This window comes from Elephantulus edwardii, unplaced genomic scaffold (assembly GCF_000299155.1).
Source record: "Elephantulus edwardii isolate Elephantulus edwardi_28Jun2011 unplaced genomic scaffold, EleEdw1.0 scaffold00031, whole genome shotgun sequence".
Taxonomy (NCBI): Eukaryota; Metazoa; Chordata; class Mammalia; order Macroscelidea; family Macroscelididae; genus Elephantulus; species Elephantulus edwardii.
In genome coordinates, this window is record NW_006399781.1 from 7,455,469 (window position 1) to 7,482,034 (window position 26,566).

General features: G+C 39.1%; 1 protein-coding gene across 1 annotated transcript in view; it reads left to right on the forward strand.

The window, feature by feature from the left end:
• YEATS2 (YEATS domain containing 2) overlaps positions 1 to 26,566 on the forward strand; it is a 106,294-nt gene that overhangs the window by 58,605 nt on the left and 21,123 nt on the right. The window contains exons 18-22 of the mRNA XM_006884056.1: positions 2,805 to 2,963; positions 10,426 to 10,602; positions 14,358 to 14,541; positions 18,589 to 18,717; positions 21,328 to 21,426. Coding sequence (XP_006884118.1) covers positions 2,805 to 2,963; positions 10,426 to 10,602; positions 14,358 to 14,541; positions 18,589 to 18,717; positions 21,328 to 21,426 — 748 coding nt within the window. The remainder of the gene's footprint in view (positions 1 to 2,804; positions 2,964 to 10,425; positions 10,603 to 14,357; positions 14,542 to 18,588; positions 18,718 to 21,327; positions 21,427 to 26,566) is intronic.

The window sequence follows — 26,566 nt, forward strand, 5'->3', positions numbered from 1 at the left end:
GATTTGGGAATTGGATGCCAACTCTCTGGCTTCTTCATGCTGAACAGGGGCGTAGATGTAAAGGGGGAAGGGAGGACGCTTTATCACCTTACTGGTGGTCTTGGGTTAAAGCTGCTTGCCTTCTTGCTCTGTTAGAAGATATTTTCCTGTCATTTGCTCCCCTCTGGACTGCAAAGTGTTTTCCCAGGTGGGTCCAGTGGGGATGGCTGGTTGAACCCAGAGGCTCCATCCTCCTTTGCTTCCTTAGCTGTCAGTTGTATTTCCTTCTTGTCACTGGCACTGGGTTCAGGGTCAATTCTGGAGTAAAACTCAGTGTTAAGGTTACCTATAGGAAAGGGAGCAAACCTAGAGAGAACAAACTTGTGAGTTACAAATAGAAGGGATTTGAGGGTGTTGCTTTCAGGTTTAATGAGGGGAGGCTGGCAGAAGGTGGCCTAGGTAACATTCTCTGGATACCCTAGGCATTTTTTTTTCACCTTCCTCACCCAGGGGTCAAATGGCACAATCTGGGGACTGAGGAGCTCACCCTGAGGGCCGCGACAGCTCGCCCCGAGCCAGGGGCCGAGGGCAGCCCACCCCGGATAGAGAGCCGCGACAGCTCGCCCCGAGCTGGGGGCTGAGGGCAGCCTGCCCCAGGCAGAGGGCCGCGATGGCTTGCCCCAAGCCGGGGGCCGAAGGCAGCCCATCCCAAGCAGGGCAACACCCCCCAGGAGCTGGCTGGTATACTCCCCCTCCAATTGCCCCTACCCCAGTCTGGTCCCCTCACCTGACTGAGGACTCTGTGGTCAGGGATAGTGTCTCCAATTCCAGCACTGCCACTTTTACTCCCTCCCATAAGTGGTCATACTATACTTTGAAGTAGGTGCCACTGCCTTCCCCTTTATATATGATAAAGGGAACCTGAAAATTGTGAACAGACTCCCCCCAGGTCTAACCATCTTTTGGCAGAAGCATTCAACAGAACAAAATATGTGGTGCATTTAGGATGAAGGTCCTCTTGTGCATGCTGCCACTGTTAAGGTCATCAGACTCACAGTGACTTTCAGCAATTGATTGTATGGGTAATCATCGTCTTTGGCCTGTCCAAGGAAACCCAAACCTGCAGATGGCGGACATGCATCCCATCCCCCACCTCCTACGCAGGTGGCCAGCTGGGCGTGCGCCACCCCCCCAAGCACGGGCAGCCGTTTGGGGCGCGACCCCCCACCCCGTCGCTCAGGCACTTGTCGGCCACACGGCCCCTCTTGTGCAGGCGCCCAGCAGGCACCCGCTTCCCCCACTGCCACCATCCTGGCTCCAAGAATTCTGTCCAGTACAAGACCACCTTGCGGCAGTGTGGTGGCTTCACTGTACCAGTCTTGAGGAGGACCAGTGCCCAGCATCCATCCTGGGTGAGGGAATCCATTAGTTCCAGCTGTGGAAGCCTCATGGAGCTGCAGCGGCCGTGCTGCGCACCGCGGGCTCTGCGGGAGGGTGTTGGGAACCAAGAGACTCACCCATTCCTCCTTGGGATTCCTTGAATTCCTGTTGTTGAGCCTCGATCTTCACTGAGGGCCAGTCATCAACTGTTTAAGTGTTCAATTATCAATAAGCTGAAGTCTGTGGTAGGCCATAATGGCCCTGCTTTAAGTGGTTTGCTGCTCCCGCAGCTCACCACGCTGTCTCTACCTCCACCACCATCTTAGATCTCCCACCTAGTCCTTCTTGAGTCACAGTAACAGAGGCCAAGGTTTTGGTGGTTAATTAGTCTTTTGGAGGGGAGCTCTGGTGGCCTAGTGGCAAGAAGCTGCAACTACAATCCCAGAGGTGCACGGTTCGAATCCACCAGATGCTCTGCCGGGGAAGGAGGGGCAATCTCCTCCTGTACCAGTCAGATCTGATTTGACGGTACACGCACACAAAAATAATAAAATAAAAATAAAAAAAAAATTAGTCTTTTGGGCTGATTATTTTCACACAGCTTTGATTTTCTTCCTCCTTTTTTACTCCAGATGAGGAGTAAAGATGGTTGCACCTTAGATTGCTGCTCACAAGTTTTGAAAACTCCAGTTGGTCCTCCCTAAAGTGGGATGTAGAACATTTTCTTAGTGACTCTTACAGTGCTAGTTCACTTTAATGTCCCTGGACACTCTGTCCTTAAGCCTCCAAACCCAACAGCTGATCCCTCAAGACATATTTAGTTATTACTAAAAAGTTTTCTTAACTTTTTCCTGTGTACGCTCTGGTATATACTTTGAACATATATAAATACACGTGTGGAAATAACTTTTATCAAACCTGTGTACATTCATCAGTGTAGTTGCATTTGCTTTCCCAGGCCTGTATAGCTTGTATGTCTGTCTGTGTGACCACTCATAACTTATTATTACTTTTATTGCATGCTTGTTATGTGTAGCAGTAGTTATTTCTATTGTCTTAAACTTTTTTTTTTTTATTATTCTATTTGTGTGTACTGTCAAATGGAATCTGACTGGTACAGGAGGAGCTTGTCCCTCCTTCTCCAGCAGAGCATCTGGTGGATTTGAACCACACACCTCCGAGATTGCAGTACAGCTTCTTGCCACTTATTATCTTAAACTTTTGTGCTCTTCTGAGTGTCTGTTGTCCTTTGCCTTGATCATTTTGTATTGATCTTCTTTCCACCTTATTGTATGTTGGATAATGAGAGAAAACCATATGAATTTTTTAAAATTAAATTTTATTAATTTTAAGGAACATTTACAGAGATTTGGGGAGAAAACCAAATGAATTGAACAAATCGTTGATAAGTTCTTTTTTTTCCTCTTTTTTTTCTTCTAACTTAGGGCACATTTTTAGTTGGTCAGCCGACACCTCAGACATCTGGAAAACAGCTGGCAACTGGATCAGTGGTTCAAGGAACACTAGGAGTCAGTACATCTTCTGCACCAGGACAGCAAACTTTAAAAGTTATCTCTGGACAAAAAACCACATTGTTTACACAGGTAAATACACATACCTAGCACGTGTGGAATGTGGCATATATTTCTTTACATACTTATAGCTTTAGCTTTCTACAAAGACAGTGAAGTGACATGAAAATGAACAATAAAACAGGATAGAAGATTAAGAATAAAATCTCGTGGTTTGGAAAACATGATTAGACAGAAGGTTATTTGAACATGAAAATAGTAAGATAATGTACATCTAAAGTGTTTTCATTGGGGAAGATGAGAAACATGATCAGTCATAACATTCCCACTCAGATTAAAAAACATGCATTTCCTTGGAGAAAACAAGGATTTACTTGATGATATGATTATGTGCTGTGGAGTTGGAACTAATTCACTGCTGACCAGTGGGTTTCAGAGACCGTAAATTGCATAAAAGGAGACTGCCCATCCTTCTTTCTAAGAGCAGCTGGTGGATTTGAACTGCGTGCCTTTGGGTTGCCACTGCAACTCCTTACCCACTTCATTTTAAGCTTTGTCTGGAAGAACTTCATATTGAAGACCCTGAGTAATTTAATAGGTGAATGTAATTTTTTTTTCCCTCCAGTATTGGTACAGTAAGTAAATGCTTACTGTAGGGAGTTGGGTGCATGTTTCTCTAACATTCTTTAATATAGATCAGAGGGAGTTTTAACTAGCGGCAGAGGTTAATACAATCATTTACAGGAATATTTATAATTGAATTTCAAAAACTTAGCAAGTGAGGAATAAGTATAGAAGGTGATATGCCATATGATACCATTTACTTAAAAAAGCCCCCACAAATAACAAACCATGTATGTTTGTGTGACTAATTAGTAGTGCATTTTTCACAGTGTGGACATTTACACTGATGACACAAAAGCAACCATAGGCAAAACTGCCTACACCGTGGCTGTGACATAAACCTTTGCATACACCATGCTTGTGACATATGCCTTTGCATACACCATGACAGTGGGACCAGATGTTACTCAGAACTCAGTAGCATTACATGCTCAGAAAACAAGTTATAGTTGACCCTCCAGCAGATTTCAGAGGCTGTAAATCATGTGGGAAGAGATTGCCTGCTTTGGGGTTGGCAGTATAACTCCCTAACATCTAATCCATCAGAGCTCCCTAAACTTGACTAGTACACAGTTTATCCTTTATCTTCACATGCTTGCAACACTCCTCTGTCCTCATTTCCCAAAATAATGTTGCTTAGAGATGTTCTTGAAATGAAGAATTACTATTTTTTTAAAAAAAAAAATTTTAGTATGTATCTTTTTTAAAATTCTGTGACCATGAGAAGTACAAATACAAAGCCCGTACTGTACCCCTGCCTATGATGGTTGCATGAGAGCAGTTCTTTTGTAAGCTGTCTGAGCCACTTTTTTTTTTTACATTTTTACTTGATAGAATGGCTAACACAGTATGCTTAATTAGATTTAAATAACAAATATTTCTTCATAAAAGAAATTGAATGTGTCATTTCAAAGGAAACCAGTAGTATGTATTACCATCATTTGGGCTTTCAAATGAAAATTAGAATTTAAAAAGAAAATTTTTAACTACCAACAGAAACTTGATTATTTTCTAATATTTTTTAACCAGTTACCACTAGTAAATGTAGATATTTAAATTTCATTTTAATTTTGTACTTTTTATTGTGGTTTAGGTGAAAATTTATAGAACAAATTGGTTTTCTGATCAACAAATTTGTTTTTGTTTGTGAAGTGTCCTAATATTTAAAGGCCTTTCCTTATGAGCTTGGTGGTGATTCTAACAAATGTAATTTTGAAAATGTATTTTACAGTGAATTATACCAACATTTAAGTGAACCACATCATTCAGTGAAGCATCATTTTTCCAGTGATCAGTGCATGGTGTTACCAACTGCGGGTGAATAAAGAAAGCATTCAAAGACCACCATTAAATGGAGAGATCTTTTCAAAGAACTGGTTTTTTGTTTTCTCTGTGTCCAAATTAATTGGTTTCATTGCTCTTTGCTCCCTTTGATGTCCTTTATCTTTTTCTTGCATCTCACAGGGCTTTGCACTCATTTGGCCACAAAGAACCAGAAATAACCACTCTGAACCCCTGATTTCTTAAGGTGCAAGCTTAGGTCATTGAATTGATAGGGCTTCACTGATCATCAAGTACTCTGCTTTAGCAGTATCCTCACAAAATTTGATGTTGTAATATTACTGAAGTTAAAAAAAAAATTTGATGTTGTGTTTTCCTATTCTTAAAACTAAAGGAATTTGCCCCTGCCATCTTAAGTAATCAGATTTAATGATTTAAAATTATTTATGCTATTAATTGCCATCAAGTTAACTCTGACTCCTGCTGGCATTGCATTTAATACTGGAATGTTGCTTATTCCTGTGTCAGTCCCTCTCACTGAGGATTTCCTCTGCCTTCCCTGACCCTCTATTTTAACAGCTGTGATGCCCGTTTGTGGCAATTGATCTTATCTGAACTTGTATCCATTGCCTTGCCATCCTTGCTTCTAAGGCACATTCTGGTTTTGTTTCTGCTAAGGTTCATTTGTTGGTTTGCCTGGCAGTCTGTAGTGTATTTGTTATTCTTTGCTAGTACCACATCTAAAATGCATTGTTCTGTTTTCCCTTTCCATTGTCCAGTTTGCACATATATGTGAGGTGATTGGAAAGACCATGGCTTAGTCTGGTCCACTTTAGTCATCAGTCATAATACTTCCTTATTACCTTTTTGGTATCGAAAGAATTTTCAGTGATTTCGCCTTTTTAATTCTTGATTTTGATAATTATAAATTTGGGGTTGGTTTTTGCCTCCCTTTCCCCCTTTAGCTCACTCTAGTTAGTTTTATTTATATTTTCAAATTACCAACATTTTATTTCCTTGAGAATGAATTTCCCTTATCAGATGTCCTCAGACTTCACATTAGAAGATTTTTTTTTTTTAATTTTTTTAATTTATTTTATTATTTTTGTGTGCGTGTACCGTCAAATCAGATCTGACTGGTACAGGAGGAGATTGTCCCTCCTTCCCCGGCAGAGCATCTGGTGGATTCGAACAGTACGCCTCTGGGATTGTAGTTGCAGCTCCTTACCACTAGGCCACCAGAGCTCCCCACATTAGAAGGTTTTGAGAGTTCTCAGCTGACTCCTCTTTATCTGCTCGAGTTACAGCCAGTCAGTGACTGCCCCTGTTCTGCCACAGGTGAGACAGTCCTGCCCTCTATGAGGTCAGCTTGCTTGGTTACCTTTAGATTTCAGCTCTCTAGTGTGTTCAAAAAAAACCATAATTTTGTAGTCTGTTCCACATTTTCTTGTGATGGGAGCAGCGTGAGGGTGCTTTCTCTGTCCTGTGTAGAAACAAAAGTCCTCAGTGGATTTTAACATCAGAGAATGAGATAGCATTTTAGATTGCATAATGCATTGAATCTTAAAGAAACTTAATGCATTTTGGTGTAGTGTCAAAGAAAAACAACAACACTATTTGAAAAAAGCATTAAAATGTGGTTGTGCATGGTTCAGAGGGCACAGTAATTATGTGAAGGAGAACATTATGTGATAATCTTGTGAACACATTATGCAAGAGTTCTTGGATAATCAAGCTGTTTTTGTGTTGGATTTGTATCTAACATCAGTCAGATATTTGTCTTACCCAGACTATAGTGTACCATTCTTTGCACAAATAACATTAAAGAAGCACTTTGACATGACTAAGACATCTGTAACATAGTATGTTGATAACGATATTTTTTTACCAATTTTTAAAATTTTTTAATATATTTTATTAATTTTAATGAAAATATTTTATTATTTTTGTGTATATGTACCGTCAAACCAGATCTGACTGGTAGAGGAGGAGATTGTTCCTTCTTCTCCAGCAAAGCATCTGGTGAATTTGAACTACGCACCTCTGGGATTGCAGTGCAGCTTCTTGCCACTAGGCCACCAGAGCTTGCCATGATAACAATACTTTATGTTGCAAAGTAGTGGCTCTGTTGAGAACTATTGTCACATTTTTAAGATAACAGGCTCCATGTGGTTTGGGACCTTTGATGGATGTGCTGACAGACATTGCTAAAAAGATATTACCTAAACAGACACCAGTGTATGATTTTAACCTCCCATTTTCTAACTACACATCTGTGTGGGTTAATTTTTTTCAGATAATGCGAAACAACGTACTGTCCTTTCAGAAAATACACCCAAAACCAACTCATTGCCATTGAGTTGGAACTGACTGATAGCTGACCCTCCAGTGGATTTCCAGGATAGGAGGCTTCCCATCTTTAGTCCATGGAGCTGCTGGTGTGTTCAAACCACCAAAGTGGTGCAACCCAGCCAGTAGACTAGGCCACCAGAGTTCCCCACGTTGGAGAATGGAATTTGATGGTGCTGGGATATGGGAGCATAGGAAGCTAAATATGACGGGTTACTGCTAGAATGTGAGTCAGCTAATCACCCATTGTTGCTATACAGTTATTTCCAGCCCTTGGCTCCAACCATCCATGAATGTAGCACACATTTCTTTTCTGTGGCAGTCTTCTTCTATCCTTGATGGAGCTTCAGCAGTCTTTTAATTTTTTTTTATCTGCTATGACTTTTGCAGTTACGTTTTGAACATTGACAACATACCTACATTCTCAGTGGTATCTTCCCTGTCATTTCTTCAAAGTTTGCATCCACATCCACGCTTGATGTAGAATAGATTAGTTTTTTTAATTAAACTGATAACTTATGACAAAGATCAAAATGTCATAAATCTTTCTGCACTGAACCATGTGGCAACAGAATGCCTAATGTTCAAAGACTACTCAGAATAAGCTCAACTTCTTGCCATGAGTTCCTGCTCATTGTTTTGAGTCAGAACTGCCTCACGGCCAACCCTCACATGGGTTTGCAGAAGCTTCCTGTGTAAATCGTGGAGTCTTTCACCCTTGGAGCAGCTGGTGGACTCAGACTCCCTGTCTTCGAGTTGGTAGTAACAGCTTTTACCCACTAGGCCACCAGAGCTCTCTGTTAGGAATATGAAGATAATATTACAAAACCATCATGGTATTTATCTATGACAATTTTAATGTATCAGAATTTCGGTGGTTAAGTAGACAAATCCTGCTGTAAAGGGTTTGCTCTAGAAAGCACTGTCGACAAGCTTTGTGTTTTGGTTTTTTTTTAAACTATGGAATGCTTCATGAATTTGTGTGTCGATCCTTGTGCAGGGGCCATGTTAGTCTCTTTATCGTTTCAGTTGTAGTATATATGCTGATGAAGCAAGCACAGCTTTATTTTTCGGAGACAGAGAACATGTTTCATTCTTCTTGGAACATTAACAGACTGTTTTCTTAGCCATAAAGAAAATGTTAGCGTATTTAAAAAATGGCATTTGATGTCCCACACCTGAAATAATAACCTAATAATAATAATAATAATAATCTTTTAATAAAGACAGCCTCCAAGGTCTTAGGTAGGGGGTTGATTTAAAAAAAAAATCTGAAATGGGTTTTAGTACAAATGACAGTATTTGACACTAATACCTAAGGAAGCCACCCAAAGCCTTACTCAAGAAAATGTAGAGTTCTTCAGATGCTTTTCCTTTCCAGCCACACAGCCAGGGAATGATTTACAAAAAATAATGCACAAATTCCGAGTGTGCTAGTAGGTGAATTTCAACATACACTCCACCACTAAACACATTCTGATTTCCTTTGCCTTTTCTTTTGTCATTTTTCTATTTATATCATCATAGATTATAGATTTTTTTAATCTGTTCTTGTTCTGCTTATTGATGGAATCATATATTGTATATTCTTTTATGGCTGGAAGCAGTGGTGGCCCAGGAAACTGCATGATGATTCCAAAAGGCCTGCAGTTCAAACCCACCAGTTACTGCTCAGGAGAAGAGCAGCCTCCTCCAATGCTATTTACAGCCTCTGAAAATGCATGGGAAAGCACACAGTAACTTTATTTTTTATATTGGTTCGCTTACAAAGTTTGTATACATAAAATAAAAATAAAAACCACAAAGTTTGTATACATTGTGTTTCACACTAACCTTTGTTCACATTGTTTCATACAATCATTCTCATTCATTGTATTTTATCAAATTAATCAACACTGAACTATGCTGACCATTGTCCTGCATTTCCAAGTCCCCGCTGGATCTTCCCCATTTCCTTTAACTACTCCACCCTCTCCATTAAATTATATGACCCTGTAATTTCCCCCTTGCCTGTATTCACCCCTCTGCTCCTACCGTCCCCCTCATGGATCCTCATATACTCACACTAACAACCCTTAATGCTAGTTTGTCATCCAATGTTTTTTACAGATGTAGCTGTCATTTATTTTTATTCCTTCATAATGTTTTGTTGTGTTGCTTGGTTCTGTTGATGGGCATTTTGACTGTTTCCATTTTTTTACTATTTTGAGTAAAACTGCTTACAGACATTTTATCTAAATGGTTTTGCATGGTAGAATGACATGGAGTTTCTCATATGTGAAGTGGGCCAATAATATATACTTAGGGAATGACATAAGATACATGAAAGCACTTCCTGCCATTTCTGGTACATAGTAAACTTTCAAAAACTGGGAAATAGTCCCCACTTAGGGAGTACATTAATTTTTGTTAACTGACAGGAAGTTTGCGAACTCCACCTGGTTTGGTTATTTTTATAAAGAATGTTTTCTTTGAGCACAGCAACATCTATTTGATGCTAAAACAGAGTTGAACAGTTAGAGTATAGCTAAAAATGCTTACTGTGTGACCATTTATAGAAGTGTGCTGAACCAAGGCTGTGACCACTGGAGCTGTCTGCTTCATGGTTCTGCAAGACTTATGTGCTGAGCCAGCATGCAGCCAGGGACTGTGGAGCCAGTTACGCATAGTCACCCTGTAGAAAGGTTCATACATAGCATTGTCAAGATTGCCATCTTTAGGGATAAGAAAACCATCCTTCTGCTTCATACCTAGCCTAGAACCCCATTAATTTACCATTAATAACACCTACTGAAATATTTGGGGTTTAGTTTCCATGCATTAAGGCATATGTATGTACATTTAAGAGATCTTTGAACTTCACTGGTTTTTAAAACAGCTAGCCTGTTTTTTTAAGACTATTAATGATTAGTGACTTATATATGTGTTCATTTGCTTGTTTTTCACTGTTAAGTGCTGTTGACCATGACTCATAGAGACCTTATGAACAACAGATCTGTATTCTGCCCTGTCTTGTGCCATCCCCACAAACTTCATCCTTTTTAAGCCCATTTTCACTGTCCATCTTACTGAGGATCTTCTCATGTTTTGCACTAAATGTAAAGAAATAGTTGCAGTTAGTTCACAGTTTGTTGGCAAAATGCATACATTCTTATACATCTGTTTAAGACTTGCTTAGATATGTTCTAATTCTTGAAGCGTGTCTAAAATGTAGAGAAAGAAGACATTTTACCTGCTAACTAGAGGAACAGTATTGTCTCAGTTTGTTTTGTTTCCATAGGCAGCCTCTGGGGGACAAGCGTCAATAGTGAAGATGTCTGATAATTCCTTGAAGTCTGTGCCAGCCACCTCCCAACTCTCAAAGCCTGGGACCACAATGCTGAGGGTGGCAGGAGGCGTCATCACTACCGCCACGTCCACAGCTGTGGCTCTCTCCTCCAATGGCCCTACACAGCAGGTAAGAATTGATAACAGAAAATCATAGTGAACATAAAAGAGATGTATACATAGATTAGGGGTCCAGAGAGTCATAAATGAGGCACATTAGTGGGTCTTGTTGCTTATATCTTAGAGGTCATGATTAATGCCTTTGAATCAGTGCTAACTCACAATCCCCTCCACTGGGTTTCTGAAGCTGTAAATCATAATAGGAGTTGGCTGCCAGTCTTTTCTCCCTCAGAGCAGCCACAGGATTTGAACTGCAAGGGATGTACAACCTTTAGCACAACCTTTAGAGTTAGGAACTCTGCCACTTGAGCTATTTAGATAATGGACTATAAGCCAGTGTGAAGTATACTGTTCTCTGGTTTTTACTTTATTATAAAATTGTGCAATCATCATTACTGTCTAATTCAGAAGCATTTTCATCATCCCAAAAAGAAAGCCTGCGCTCATTAGTAGTCACTTTCTAGTCCATCCTTCTCCAGCCCTGAGTAACTTTTAATCTTCCTTTTTTCTGTATTAATATGCCTGTTCTGCACAGTTCATGTAAATGTGATGTGTGAACTTCTGTGTGTTTCTCTCATGTAATACAATATTTTCCAGATCTGTCTAGTTGTAGCATGTATCAGAACTTCATTTCTTTTTATATTTGTTAAATGAATGCTCCACATTGTTTATCTTGTCATCATGTAGTGTACATTTACATTGTTGCCACATTGTATCTGCTATAAATAATGCTGCCATGAGGATTTGTGATCAGATTTTTGTGTGGATGTGTTTTTAGTTTTCTTGGATTTACACCTGGAAGTAGAATTGCTGTGTTACAATTTTTGAGAAACTGCCTACCTGTTTTCTGGAACAGCTGTGCAGTGCACAGTACCCAATTTCTGTGTACCCTCACCAATACTTCTGGTCTGTTGTGTTTTTAATTACAGTCATTATAGTGGATGTGAATGTAGTGGCATCTCATGGTTTTAATTTGCACTTCTCTAATGACTAATAATGTTAAATGAAAAGTCATTTCATATACTGATTAGCTATTTGTATTCTTTGAAGAAATTTCTGTTCATATGTTGCCCATTATTTTATTTGGGTTGTCTTTTTATTAAGTTATAAGAGTTCATATAATTTGGCTGCTTATCAGATAGATGCCTGATTTGTGAAAAAGTTTATTCTTTGAGCTTTCATTTTACTTCCTTGATGGTTTTCTTTGGACCACAGTTTTTAATTTTGATGATAGCAAATTTCTTTATCTTTTATCCTTTTAATGTTATATTTTAAAAAAACCACTGTCTGATCTCAGATCACGTAAGTTTAAATCTCTGGGTTTTTTCTAGGAGTGTTAATTGTTTTAGCTCATCTATTTAGATCTTTTGAGCCATTTTAAATTAAATTTGTGTGTGGTGTGAGGCTGGGACTTTTTGTCACTGTGTACGTGCAGATACTTAGCTGGCCCCAGCACCATTTGTTGAAAAACATTATGACACTTTAAAGGCTTTTGTGCTTTGAACTTTGCTTGCTTCTCAAATATATCTCCTCTATCTACTTATAATTACATATCTAATACTCTGCCAACTAAAGTATCCAGGGCCAGTCTGGAGCCTCCACTCTAGGAGTTGGCTTCTAGCATCTTGATGGTGGTCACATAAAATTTATTAGTTTTAGTTATTCTTTAAGTGATAGGGCAATTGTTTGTCTGTTTGCTATAACTTGGAGTTTCTGTGATGCTGAACACTGTGCCATAGTCGTGTCAGATACCATAATGGTTACCCATCATGTATACTGTTTGGAGGAGCTTCCAGATTGATTCAGGTTGGGAAGCAGGAATGGCATGCACTTCCTAAACTAGATGCCTCTGGAAACTATAAACACACAGAAAAGATGTTAATTAGAGACTAGAATTCAGGTCTTTTGTGCAGGAGTCACTATAAGCCATATTTAACTTAACGACACTTAACCACTGCTGAGTGAGACTAGTGTTGTTATATCTGGAGGAAGATTCTTCCACTTTGTATATCACTCTTGATCGATGTGCTGTATGAAGTAATCTGGGTTTGCTGTGATGCTGAACCTTATGCCATTGGAGTATCAAATGCCATAATGGTTTCCCAATGTGGACAGTGTTTGGTGGAGCTCCCAGTTGTAAAACAAGTTTGGAAGCATATGCCTCCGGAAACTATGGACTTGGAGAAACGATGATAGTTATGGAAAGGCATTAGGTCTTTTGTTCATAGAATTCCCATGAATCATGCTGGACTCAACTGCAGTCAACAATAACAACAATACTCTGCAATTCTCTTTTCTTTAATGCTTTTTTGTCTTTTTACCTTTTACTCTTTTCAAAGAATACCCTTTCATTTTCCCTTTCCTCTCATTTGAATCTCAATAATACTTCTGTTTGTATATTTTTACCTAAAGGATTTGTTTCCTTCTCTTTTTTATAGCCCTAGGGGAAATTAATAACTTTTTCTGTTTTCGAAAAGTTATCTTAGTCTTGCGAGCTAAAGTATTAACATACTTCTCACTGACCAATACTTTTTATCCCTAAGCCCTAGTGTTTTAACACTCTACTTGCCATATAGTAGAGTTTGACAAACTTTTATAAAACATTCTGAGTTTTTAAAACAAATAGTCATTTTATTGTATTTTTACATTCTGATATTACACCTTTTTTGGTTTGTTGTGGTTTTTTTCTTTTTCATTCATTGTTGCACATTTTCTTTCCTTATTTACATCCCCCTCCTCCAGCCCACCCCACAATGTACCACTTGTGTTATTCTCATTCCTATCATGCAGAATCATATATTCCTTTCAGACAGTTCTTCCCCTCCTCTGTTCTAATGCAGTGCTCATGATCTGTCTACTCTTTCCCCATTCCCTCCTCAGCACCCCCACATCTGTCCTATTTTATAATAGTGGTGTTATGCAGTACTTGTCCTTTTGTGACCGAGATATTTACCGTGTTGTGTGACGTTTTACTATTTCATTATTTTTCACTGTTGTATAGTATTACATTTTGTGGATGTACCATAGTTTTTCTATCTCTTAGTTTATTGATAGGCACTTAGGTTGCTTCCATCTCTTTGCTGTTATGAATAATGCAGTGGTAAACATGGGTGTGCATACATCAGTTTGAGTTCTGGTTCTGATTTCTTTAGAGTATATTCGCAGTAGTGGAAATTCTAGGTCAAATGATATTTCCATTTGCAACTTTTTGAGAAAGCACCAGATTGCCTTCCATAGTGGTTGTACCATTTTACATTCCCACCAGCAATGAATAAGACTTCCTTCGAGTCTCTCTTCAACCTCACCAGCATTTGTTGTTTGCTGTCCTACTGAACTTTGCTATTGTTTCTAGGGTAAGATGGTGTCTCATAGTTGTTTTTGATAGCTAGGGATTTTGAACATTTCTTAATGTGATCATTTACCATCTGAATGTCATCTTTGATGTTCTATTCATATCCTAGGCCCATTTTGTGATTGGACCTTTTTCTTGTTGATGTGGATGTTGAAATACCCTTGTATAAAGTGATAATAGATGGTAATTTTTTTTTTATATGTGGTAACTACAGTATGCCTTTAACTATACAATATGTCCTGGTCCATGAAACCTAGGAAAGTGAGAACCTCTGAATTTGAGAACAGATCTTTCAAAATGGCATGCTATTTAGTACCTATTAGTAACTAATAGATAAAATGATGGTTACTGTTCTAAGCCATTTACATTGCTTTCTTTGAATTTCTTCTTTTTCTGGACCTGTGGATGAGCAGTCTGAAGGTACCACCCTCACTTCACCATCTGCTGTAGGTTCCGTCATGAAGACCTCTGGGCAGCAACCAGTGTGTGTGAGCCAGGCAGCAGTGGGAACCTGCAAAGCTGCTGTGCCCAGTGTTGTCAGTGCCACGTCCCTCGTGTCCACACCAACCCCCATCCCTGGGAAAGCCACAGTGTCGGGTAAGTTATTAGGATGTTTCTCTCTTTGAGCTAGAAGATTTTGGAAAGTCTTAAAGTCTGCATAGTTTCTGTAGATTGAATACTGATTTTTAAATCCTATCTTAGATAGGATGTACCCAGGGATCACCATTTGTCAGAAAAGACTTGACAGCAGCTAACAACAGGCTGGAATATAAAATGATAGAGTAAAACCATAGCCTCTACGAACTTTATTGCATATTTGAGCATTTTGTCATAATGTAACTTTGTGGAGCACCGAGGATTTGCTTTCTTTTTTTTTTCTCTGTTAATGATCGTTTTGAATAAAACTCATTGTAAAACATAAACTTCTTAGCTTTGCTTAAACAGAGTTCATAAAATGTAAATTAGCTTTGATGACTCTTATAAATCATACTTTTGACCGTTAGTTGTCATACTAGGTAATGATAGGGTGATACAAATCTTAAGATGTGTAATGTCTTTGTGCCTTCACTACGTTGCCTCAGGAAGTATAATACCTTTTATGACCTTAGTAATACAAAGTGCAAATTCTGAAGTCACATTTGCTCCTTTGTTGAAGGGACTTGCTTCAGTTTTCTCAGTTTTAAAGCAAGGCAGTTATAATTGTCAATTCTAAAATTTAAAGAGCTATGGATTACAAATTTTAGGACCAGATTTGAGCTTTAGTGACTTAAGTGAATATTCATCTACCATAAAAGTAGTGACGTATTTAAGTGTACCATGCAGTCCAAATGCTGGGAATTGATCTGAAATATAAAGCATTGCTCTTCATACTTGAAGAATCTGTTTTGGTTTTGTTTTTCTGTTATCTGATATAGACAGATAATGTCTATAAGATGTCACATTATCAAATGATCATAAAAGTTTTTAAAAGATGCATCTCTGTACTGCATATGCCATCACGTTATATGTTGATTATGAAACGGTGTACCACTAGGGATGAATCTGTAAAAGCACAGTGTGTAAATTGATGTGTGTGTACCTATGTAAATACACACACACTCTCCCATAATACCAGCAGATACAACAATATGGACATTGTGATCCTGTTGCCAGTGCTATTTCATACATGACCCCAAACCAAACTTTTGTGTGTCTTTGGGTTTTGGGGCCTCTACAGACCAAGTGATTAAGGCAGGCCTAATTTTTTCTGTGATGATCATCTTCCAGTTAAAATGGATCAGGTTCTGTTACAAGGAATGCTAATTGTCTACTATTTTATTTGAGGCCCTGTGTTAGGTACTGAAATAGAAATTCTAGAGATGGAAAGAATTATTAGTATGATAAGGAGTATCTTTTCTTTTCCCCTTTTATGAGCAAGCTTTCAGCATGTAGTAAATGAAGTCTCCTTACTGTAAGCTCTAGTTTCCTAAATGTTGCTGGTGCAGCTTGATAGATAACGCCTTTATCAAAGAATCAAACAAGTTGATCAAGTTCTTAAAGAAAGTAGAAGCCTCAAACGTTAATAGAAAATTAAGCAAATGGAAAAGAGATTATTAACTCCAGGTAAAAAGTGTAGTCATCCCATGTTTATTGCAGCTTTGTTCACAATAGCAAGGAGTTGGAAACAACCTAAGTGCCATCAACAAACGAATGGCTAGAGAAGCTGTGGCATATTCGCACAATGGACTACTATGCTGCATTAAAAAACAAGGAACTCATGCAATATTATTCAAAATGGTTGACTCTGGAGAACATTATGCTGAGTGAAATATCACAGTCACAAAAGGACAAATATTACATGATGCCACTGTTGTAGAATGGGACTAACCTCAGGGTTGGAGAGAGACTGAGTAAGATGTGTTCAATAATGTATACTGCACTGAAACAGAGGAGGGAGAAAACTGTGTAAAAGAGATATGTGACTAGGTATTTCTGTCATCACAGGAGTCTAGAGCGAGGGCTACACGGTGGAGGGGACCTGGGGGAGGATTTGTAAAACAGTGAAAGAATCTTTTCTTTTACTTTAAAAAAAAAGTATAGTCCTATTAATACTTGATTGTATCAGCAGAGAGTGATACTAGAATATAGGAAAGAGAGTATCAAGCTAGACACCTACTGCTGTCTGGTTGGTTCTCACTCCGCCATCCTGAGAGACCAAGAACTAACTGGGGGGAAAAGACTGCCTCAGCTTTGTCTGTCAGGCGACTGGAGGTCTCAAACCTCTGAGCTTTTAAAAGGTGGCAGTAGTTAGTTTTAATAACTGATCAGCATATTATATTTTAATAAAAACTGCAGAAAAAGTCTGTAGTCCTCGGTGATCTTGTCTCAAGGAGTCATAGCATAGTATGCGACGTGTTTGGATGCCAGCTGAAATGTCAGCAGTTCAGATCCACCTTTTCTACAGGAAAAGGTGTTCCCTTAGCACACAGCCAGTTCGCACAGAGGTGCACAGCCATGGAAACCCAAGTGGAGGAGCCCCATGAGTCAGAAACAGCTTGCCAGCAGTGGGCTGATTGTTTCGTTTGGGGTTGTTTTTTTTTTCCTTTTTTTTTTTTTAATTTTTTTAGGTCATGTCTCAGGAAGTACTTACTACTTAATTGAGTGAACACTCATCTATCCGGGGGGGGCAACATTTTTTTCTTAATTATTTAAGCTTTTGTTTCAGAAAGATTTACAGGTGATCCCTTTCCCTAAAGTCAGACCGTTTCCTAGTGCCCCAAAGTATGTTTAGCCTCTGAGGTGGTTTTTAGTAGCTGCTGTGTTCTCCTTGGCTCTTTTTGCTCTCAGCTTTTGTGCATTCTCCCTTTGTGGGCCCTTTGTGGTTTTTATTTGCTCTCTGGATGCCCACAGATTTTGACCTTGTTTTTTTTAGAATAATTGTAGTGGGTGGATATAACTATTAAAAGAAAGTAGAAGAGAATGTTGTTGTTGTTCTTATGCAGGTCGCCTATAACTCATTGTAACCCTGTGTGCAGCAGCCCTAAACCCTACTCTATCCTGTGCCAACCTATCCCCATTACCCCAGTCACTGACCCCTTTTAAAATGATAAATGAAAAAGTCCTGATCCTTGAAATTTTAGGACTACATTTTGTTATTACTAGGTGCCCTTGAACCTACTATGGCTCACAGTGGATCCTTAACAACAGATTGAGACCTTGCCTGTCTGTAGCGAACTGATCAGGTCTACCAAATGTATGCCCACTCTTGGAGTCACTGTGTCTCTCCATCTTCTGGAGGATCTTTCTCTATTTGACCCTCTAACCTTCTTATGATGTTTTTCTCCAAGGACTAGCCCTTTCCGACAGTATGCCCAAAATACATGAGGTGAAGTTTTATCATCCTTGCCTTAAAGGAACATCCTGGTTACAATTCATCCAAGACAGGTTTTTTGTTCTTTCAGTAGTCCGTACTATATTAAATAGTCTTCGCTAACACCACAGTTCAAAGGCATCAGTTCTTCCATCTTCCTTAGTCATTGTCCAACTTTCAGATGCATAAGAAACAATTGAAAATACCTTGTCTTGAATCGGGTGCATCTTAGTGTTTAAACTGACATTTTTGCTCATTAGAACTTTGTAGAGGTCTTTGACAGCAGATTTTCCCAGTGCAGCATAGCTTTTGATTTCTTGACTGCTACCAACCTGGGTCCAATAAAAGGAAAAATCATTGACAATTTAACCTGTACATAGAAGAAACAGTCATTTGAACAGTACATGGGAAAGTAAAATACAAAATTTTATATCCTGTTGTATGTATACAGCAAATAACTTGGTCTATAAAATAAACATGGACAGAAACTATTCCAAAATATTTATACTCACTGTTAATTAAGTAACTGATTGTTTAGTGAGTTATTCTCTTTTCTGATCGCCTTTTTAAGGAATTTCCTGTACTGCTTTGTAATTTGGGGATAGGAATACTTTAAAAATAAGTTACTTTTGTGTTACATTGATACTTGTTATTCTCTATGCATCTAATTTTTGATTTCTTGAAAAGGAGTTTTTCCTGAGTCTCTTCCTCTGAGAAAATAGGAATGGCAGGTGGCCCAAGGGACTTTTAATGCATCTGATCTTAAGTTTGCCTTATCTTCCAACTTATTTTAGGACTGTTAAAGATCCACTCCAGCCAGTCCAATCCCCAGCAGGCTGTCCTGACGATTCCTAGCCAGCTCAAACCACTCAGTGTCAGTACATCTGGAGGTGTGCAGACTATCCTCATGCCTGTGAATAAAGGTGAGCCCTTCATTGATGAACCTGTCACACTGTGTTGGTGAGAAAAGTCCATATTCTGCTGGTTATGGTGACTGCCCCTCCTTTCTATAATTTACCCATCAGCTGTCACGGTATCTACTCCTTTGTACCTTAAAACAAAGAACACTAACTCTAGGGCTGAAAGTAAAACATATATAACCCACTGGCTTCTAAGTTCCTGCCCATTTCTAAAGTTGGGGCGTGGTGGTGGTAGAGGCCATCAAGCCAGCTACACCTCATAGTCATTCTGTGAACAGCAGCTCTAAACGTTGCCCTCTCCTGTACTATCCTCACATTTTATGCAGATATTAGTGTTTAGATTGATTTTTATTTTATTATTGATTTCATAAAAAGCCACAGTTTCCATCATTGCAAATAGAACTCAGTTACTTTGGTGCTAATAGTAAATTAACAGTCCAACTTAGCGCTTTAGTTTTAAAGAAAGACTTTTAATTTGGGTGAAAAGGAAGATAAAGTAACGGATAGAGTCACAGAAATGGATTATGACAAAGGGAGTCATGGGGAGGAGCCCAAGAACAGAAAAGTAAATATTGTTAATAACAGTAATCCACAAGTGGAGAGATACCTAGACATTCAAGATGAACAGGTGTCAGAAGGAGACTCATACCCACAAATATATTTGGTTGGCAGAATGTATTTCAATATGTGTATTGAAATAAGCTGTAAATACATCCTTTGAATATGCTGTTCATTAGGGAAAGTTATGAAAACGTCTTATCCATAATCAGACAACTTGAGGAATGTGTTGCAGGGAATATCAAAGTCAACTGTTGCAGCATAGTCCACTCACCTACTTTGGGGAATAAGCAGTTGAACTCTTAAAAGTTTGTGAGTATGGCAACTCGATCATTAGCTCTGCATGATGTTGCAGAAGCAAGGGGAGCCAGGTTTGCAAAAGTAATTGTGATAGAAATTTTATAGCCTCAGGGCCTGCTGAGGTGGCACATTCTATCCTAATACAGTATAATTACCAGGTTTTCCATTGGAAATTCTTAAATAGAGATTGTTTCTCTTTTTCATGATTTGATATTTCAGAAGTAACACCTTAAGGGCACCTAAGTGTGGTAGTAACCTTACCTTGCTATTAGGTTTTGTTTTGAATGATAATTAAAGATTCATAGAGACTGGTTTAAGTAAATACATTTCTCTGTGTGTAAGGAAAAAAAAGAGCTTGTGAGTGGCATCTACCCACTGTCACTGAGTGGGTGAACTCATAGGCATCCTCCTGTCGGTTTCAGTGGTTATAAATCTTTACAGGAGGGGATTGCCCACCTTTCTCCTGCAGAGCAGCTGCTCAAGTTAAACCACAAACCTTTTGGTTAACAAGCCAATAAGTTAAGCACTATATCACCAGGACTCCTTGAGTGGATGTCTAAGGTGCATCTATTGGTCTTTCTGTCCAGAGCAAAGGAAAATGAAGAAGGTAAATAATACTTGGAAACAATCCAGAGGACTGATGAACCATGCAAATCTTAGAGTCCAAAACCTTGTAACCAGAAGAATTGGATGGTGCCCAGCTTCTGAAAGGGAATGCATTAGAGGGTTTTGTATGGATTGAGAGAAAGATTGATGGAAACCACAAGACTGTGGCCCTTAGTCATTCTTTGGACTTATAGCTGAGTTCATCTCCATGGCTCAGCTTTGAGCCAAGCATTGCACAGGCTTATAAGGCCAGCAGCAACATTAAGAAAGTAGATGTACTCCTTAGAATAATCACCCATTGAATCGCACAGTGTTTTATGGAAGAGCAGCAGGAGGTTCAGAAGGCAAGAGAGTAGAAAATCAAGAATAGAAACAAGGAGAAAATGGGATGAGTAACAGTATATTGTGGGGATTGCAGTCAATGACATGAAATCATGCCTGTGACTCACTGAGTGGGAGATTGATCTGCCCTGTAACCTTCACCCAGTTAACAGTTAAAAGGTTTGGGGTTGCTATTTTATGAAGATGGCACTGAAAGCGAAGAAGGAAGCCCCTGCTTCTTTAAAAACTGAAGCCAAAGCACAGGTGTTAAAGGCCAAGAAGGCAGTCCTGAAAGGGCATCCACAGCCACAGAAAACCTTCCAGTGGCCCAAGGTGCTGAGATTCTGAAGGCAGCCCAGGTACCCCCAGAAGAACGTCCAGGAGAAACAGGCTTGACCACTGTGCCATCATTAGGTTCCCCTGATCACTAAACCAGTCAAGAAAATAGAAGATAACCACACATTTGTGTTCATTGTAGGTAAGATTGTTCACTGTGTTAAGGCCAGCAAGCACCAGATGAACAAGCTATAGAGGAGCTCTGACATTGACGTGGCCAAGGTCAATATCTTCTCTACCTCTTCCCCCTCTCCTCCTCCCTCTCTCCCCCCTCTTTCTGTCTCTCACACAAACACACAGACACACACATGATATGGCCCAGGTCAACATCTTCACACACACAAATTGACTTTGTTTTTAAAAATGTCTTTTAATCTTTTACTTTGTCCTGAAGTTGCTTTTGTGATCTTAGTCTAACACACAGGCCATGAGGTGTAATTCTCACCATGCTGATTTTGACCTTTGTTGTATCCCATTCTTCTGGTCCTTTAGTAGTTCAGTCATTTGCTGCCACCAAATCGCCTACCATTGTTCCTGTAGCTGCCCCGGCTCCAGTAGTCCCCAGCTCTGCCCCAGCAGCTGTAGCAAAAGGTAGGTGGAATCTCAGTGTTTTATGGAAGACATACAATTTGAGATCCTTAAATTGTCAGTATCTGTGAATCAGATAGATAGATAGATACATACTGAATTCTTATATAGTTGACTTGATAGATACGTACTGAATTCTTATATAGTTGACTTGACATTGAGAAAAAGAAAAAATTAATCTAAGACATCACTTCTGTCCTCCAAGAACTTAAAATCACATTTCAGAGAGTTGTCATAGAGAGCAAGAAATATGTGGTAATTAGAAGATAAGTGGCTTGGAAAATGATTGTTGGAATATTCCAGTCCAGGATATGGTACAGAGTACATGAAATGTTGAGGGAAATAGGAGGTTTGTATGAGTGGGGATTATAGCCTGGATTTTCACAGTCACTTGTTAGGTGCCAGGAGTCGACTGACTCATAACGACCCTCTACAACAGATGGGAAACTTGCCCTAGCTTGTATGAACCTCGCAATCTCACCCAGGCTCAAGCCTGTTACCAGAGTCACTATGTCAGTCCATCTTTTCAGGGTCTTCCTCTCTTTCTCTGACCTTGTCTTTTTCCAAGTGCTGTTCCACCTGATAATGTGCCCAAAGTATAAGAGATGAAGGAAGTTTCACCATCCTTGCCTTCAAGGAGCGAGCACCCTTCTTTCTTTAAGACAGATTTGTTCATGACTTACTAAATAATTTCACCAACACTACAATTCAAAGGCAGTGATTCTTCTTCAGTCTTCCTTGTTTAGTGTCCACTTTTTAGGTACACTTTAGTCTTTAAAGTGACATCCTCATTATTTAGCAATTTGGAGAAGTCCTTGAAAGCCTATTTCCCTTCACATCTTTTGATTTCTTGATTATTGCTACAGTGGGTGTTGATTGTGGAACCAAGTAAAATGAAATTGTTGACAATTTCAATCTTTTCTCCATCTATCCTGATGTTGCCAGTGGTGAGAATATTTTTTTCTTGATGTTGAAATATAACCCACATTGAAGGCTCTAGTCTTTGATCTTCTGCAGTAAGTGCTTCAAATCTTCTCCACTTTATATAAGCAAGATTGTATCTTCTGTATAACGCAGATCGCTGATGATTCTTCCTCCAGTCCTGGTACCACATTCTTCACATAGACCCGCTTCGTTTAGCATACAAATTGAGTAGGTGCGGAGAAAGGATACACCTTGACACACACCTTTCCTGATTTTAAACAATGAAGCCTCCCTTTATTCTGGACAACTGCTTGGTCTTTGTGTGTGTTTTAAATGAACACAATTAAGTATTCTGAGATTCCATTCTTCTCAATGTTATGCATAGTTCGTTATGATCTGTATAGTCAAAAACCTTTGCATAGTCAATGAAACACAGACATCGTTTTGTTATTCCCTGCTTTTATCCAGGATCCATCTGACATCAGCAATAACACTTCTGAATCCAACTTGAATTGCTGGGAGTTCCCTACATACTGACAGTCACAGTGTACCCTCTGTCCATTTTAAAATAATCATTAGTGAGATTTTATTTGCATGTGATATTAGTGGGAGGAGTCTTCTCCTGGGCTATTTTACTGCCTCTGAAAATCTGCTGGAGGGTCAGCGATAGGTCAGTTTTGACTCCACTGTATTCAACAACAGCAACAATAAATTATAATGTTCCATCATTTCCTCACTCTTTTGGTTCACCATATTTTGGGGATGGAAACATGATGCCTTCTAGCAAACTGGTCAGGTAGCTGTCTTCCACATTTCTTGGCACAGCCAGATGGGATGTCTAGGGCTGCATCTGTTTCTTTTTTTTTTTTTTTTTTAAAGTTTACGTCTTTTATTGAACAGTTTATGCAGGAAAACAAACAAAAACAACAGTGCAAACTATAACTTTGAAAATAATCCCACATATCAAGAACAAAATTTATGTAGCATTAGAGAAAGTCAGATTTTAACCTGTAACCAATTCCTTAACTTTACATTTAATTTGGGTATCTGTTGGAACACAATTGTATACTCTGATTTAACTTTAGTGCTTTTTAGGTAAGTTTTCCATTTTACTCTGTGATATTTAAGATGCATCTAATTGGTTAAAGTATATAGAGTCTGATGAAACAGTTGATGCATGCACCTTATTGTTTTTCTAACATTTTGAATAATATGTACCCTAAGTGATATTAACTGATATGCTAACATTACTAGTCTTCAAAGAAAAGTTTATTTCAGTAGTGGGTTTTTAATAAACTGAGATGAAAGCAAAATGAATGTCTTCTATTAACTATAGCCTGGCACAAAGAGCATTTATCAAAGTAGGGAATCTTAATGTTTTTTCTGTTGAGAACAGTTCTTATTGACATTTCTTGTTAAGCAAGAAATGTCCAAATAGTCTTCAATATACGCTTGCACGGATAACACAGTTTAATATCAGTAATAAAAGAAAGGGAAAAAAGACAAACAGATGATTCAAAACTTCAAGCTAAATAAAGTTTCATCTAAATCCCAATAAAAAGGAAGTAAAATCCATAAACTTTCACATAAATCATAATAAAAAGTAAAACAGTTCTGTTCTTAGGAGCCATGCATCTGTTTCTTGAAACACCCCAGTTGGAATTCCATGGGTTTTATTTTTTGGCCTTCAGTGCAACCTTGACTTCTTCGAGAATCATAGATTCTTGATCATATGCTACTTCCTGAAATAGTTCAGCGTCAGCCATTTCCTTTTGGTACAGTAGCTCTGTATTTCTTCCATCTTCTTTTGATGCTTTTTGCATAATTCAGTATTTTGTCCATATAGTCCATCAGTATTGCAATTCAAGGCTGGAATTTGTTTTTCACTTCTTTGAACTTGAGATAGCTTGTTCTTCCCTTTTTGTTTTCAGCTCTTTACATATTTCCTTTTAACACTCGGCTTTGACTTTTATACATTCCAGTGCAAATTTCAGAGTCTCTTCTGACATCCACTTTGGTCTTGTCTTTCTTCCTTGTCTTTGTAATGACCTTTTGCTTTCTTTATGGATGATGTCCCAAGACTCTCATGGTCTTCAGTCGTTAGTGTTAACTGCATTACATCTAACCTTGAGATGGTTTATTAAATTCACTTGAGATGTACTCAAGATCTTATTTTGGCTCTCATGGACTTGATTTTTATTTGTTTTCTCCAGCTTCTATTTGAACTTGCATAAAAGCAGTTTGTAGTCTTTTCCACAGTCAGCTCTTGGCCTTATTTTGACTGCTGTTACAGAACTTCTCCCTCAACTCTTTCCACAGATGTAATCATCTTGATACCTGTGTAGCCCAGAGGTAGATGCTCATGTATATGGTCACTATTTATGTTTTTTAAAAAATGAAATTGTAATAAATAGGTCATTGACACTACCAAAATTCTGGTATTTGATTTCCTGGCCTATTTCACCAGAGCTATATTTTTACCTATCAGTCCTTCTTTGTTCCTAACTTTTGCATTCTAGTCAACAATTACTATTAATGCCACAATTGCATGTGTGATTCATTTCAGCCTACACAGGCTTGTAGAAATCTTCAGTTTCTTCATCTTTGGCTTTAGTGGTTGGTGTGCTATGTTTGAATAATCGTTGGGCTACGTACACAAAAAAGAAAGGATAGTATCCTGTGACCATCAGCTGTACTACAGGATAGATTTTGACATGTTCTTTTTGACAGTGAATGTAGCACCATACTTCTTGATTTTGTCATTGCTAGCATTGTAGATCATGATTTTCTGATTCAGAATGACCAGCAATCCATCTCAGTTCACTGATGCCTAGAGAATATTTCTTTTTGATGACTTCCAGTTTTCCTGGACTCATACTTTATACATTCCATGTTCCAATTATTAATAGGGAAGAGCTCAGCTGCCAACCCAAAGGCATGTGGTTTGAATACACCAGCTGCTTAGCGGGAAAAAGATAGTCATTCTCCTCTCATGCAGTTTACTATTTCTGAAAACCCACTGGAGGATCAGTTATGAGTCAGTTCCAACGTCACAATAGTTAACAACAATTATGAATAGATTGTTATAGCTGTTACTCATCTTTTCTTAGTTCCTTCCAATCTGAGTGACTACTCTGCCGGCACAATGTTTGTCAGTGTTCTTTTTGTTATTTATAGGATTTTTGAAAGCCTGGCTGCTTAGTCTGAAAAATCTACTGATCCCTAGGTGACCCTGCTGATATTTGGAATACTGGTTGTATAGTTACCAGCAACATGCAAAGTCCCACAGTGTTGGAAACTGTCAGACAGATGCCATGCTCTTAAGAACAAGTAATAAAACAAAGTAGATAAATACCTTTAAAACTGTGGGAAACAAAACCCAAGCTGTCTGGCCTGGAATAGAGTATCTACAGAAGATTGAAGTTGAGGTACCCAGTCAGGTCAGAGTGTTTGTCTAAGTTGTGGCTGAAGCCCCAGCATGTGATCCAGATAAACAATAGCACCTGTGGTCTAGGGGTGTATCGAAGGATGGGGTACCCCACCTGAGACATCTTAGCTGGCCTCAGAGGAGTTAGTCTGACGAGCTAGAGATCACATCTTTGCCAGTTTAAGGGCTTGATGCAGGCAGGGTAAGAGATTAGCTAGTGTGAAAAGACAGTCCCTGCCAGCCTGAAATGTCCAGGGATGACAAGCTGTGCACAGGGTGCCCCACTCCAGCTGTGGCCAGGCAGGGGTGCCCAGTGAGAAGGAAGCACTGCAGTCAGAGATGGTGCCCTCACTAATCAGGAGGCAGCCTACAGGCACAATCCTCAGGCTCCTGAAAGAAAGCAAGAGGGTCAGAGGATATAGCAGACTATGGTAAGAATAGAGACAAAGATGAGAGGGCTTGTCTGAGGAAATGACTGGGTAGAACAGGGCCGCCTCTTGGGGTGAGGCTTAGGTAGGGACCAGATTTTGACGTGTTGGTTGTGAGGATATGCTGACCTCATGAGTAGAGTGTGACAGTGCAGTAGGTCAGATGGATATGTGATTTCTGTTGTCATTGTTGCATGCTGAGTTGGAAAAACTTTGTAGCTGACCTTCCAACAGGTTTTTGAGGCAGTAAATCATATGAAGATTACCCATCTTTCTCCTAAAGAGTCGCTTGTGATTCATAGTGTCCCTATGTACAATAGCCCTAAACTCTGCTCTGTCCTATGCCAATCGCACTGTCTCTGAC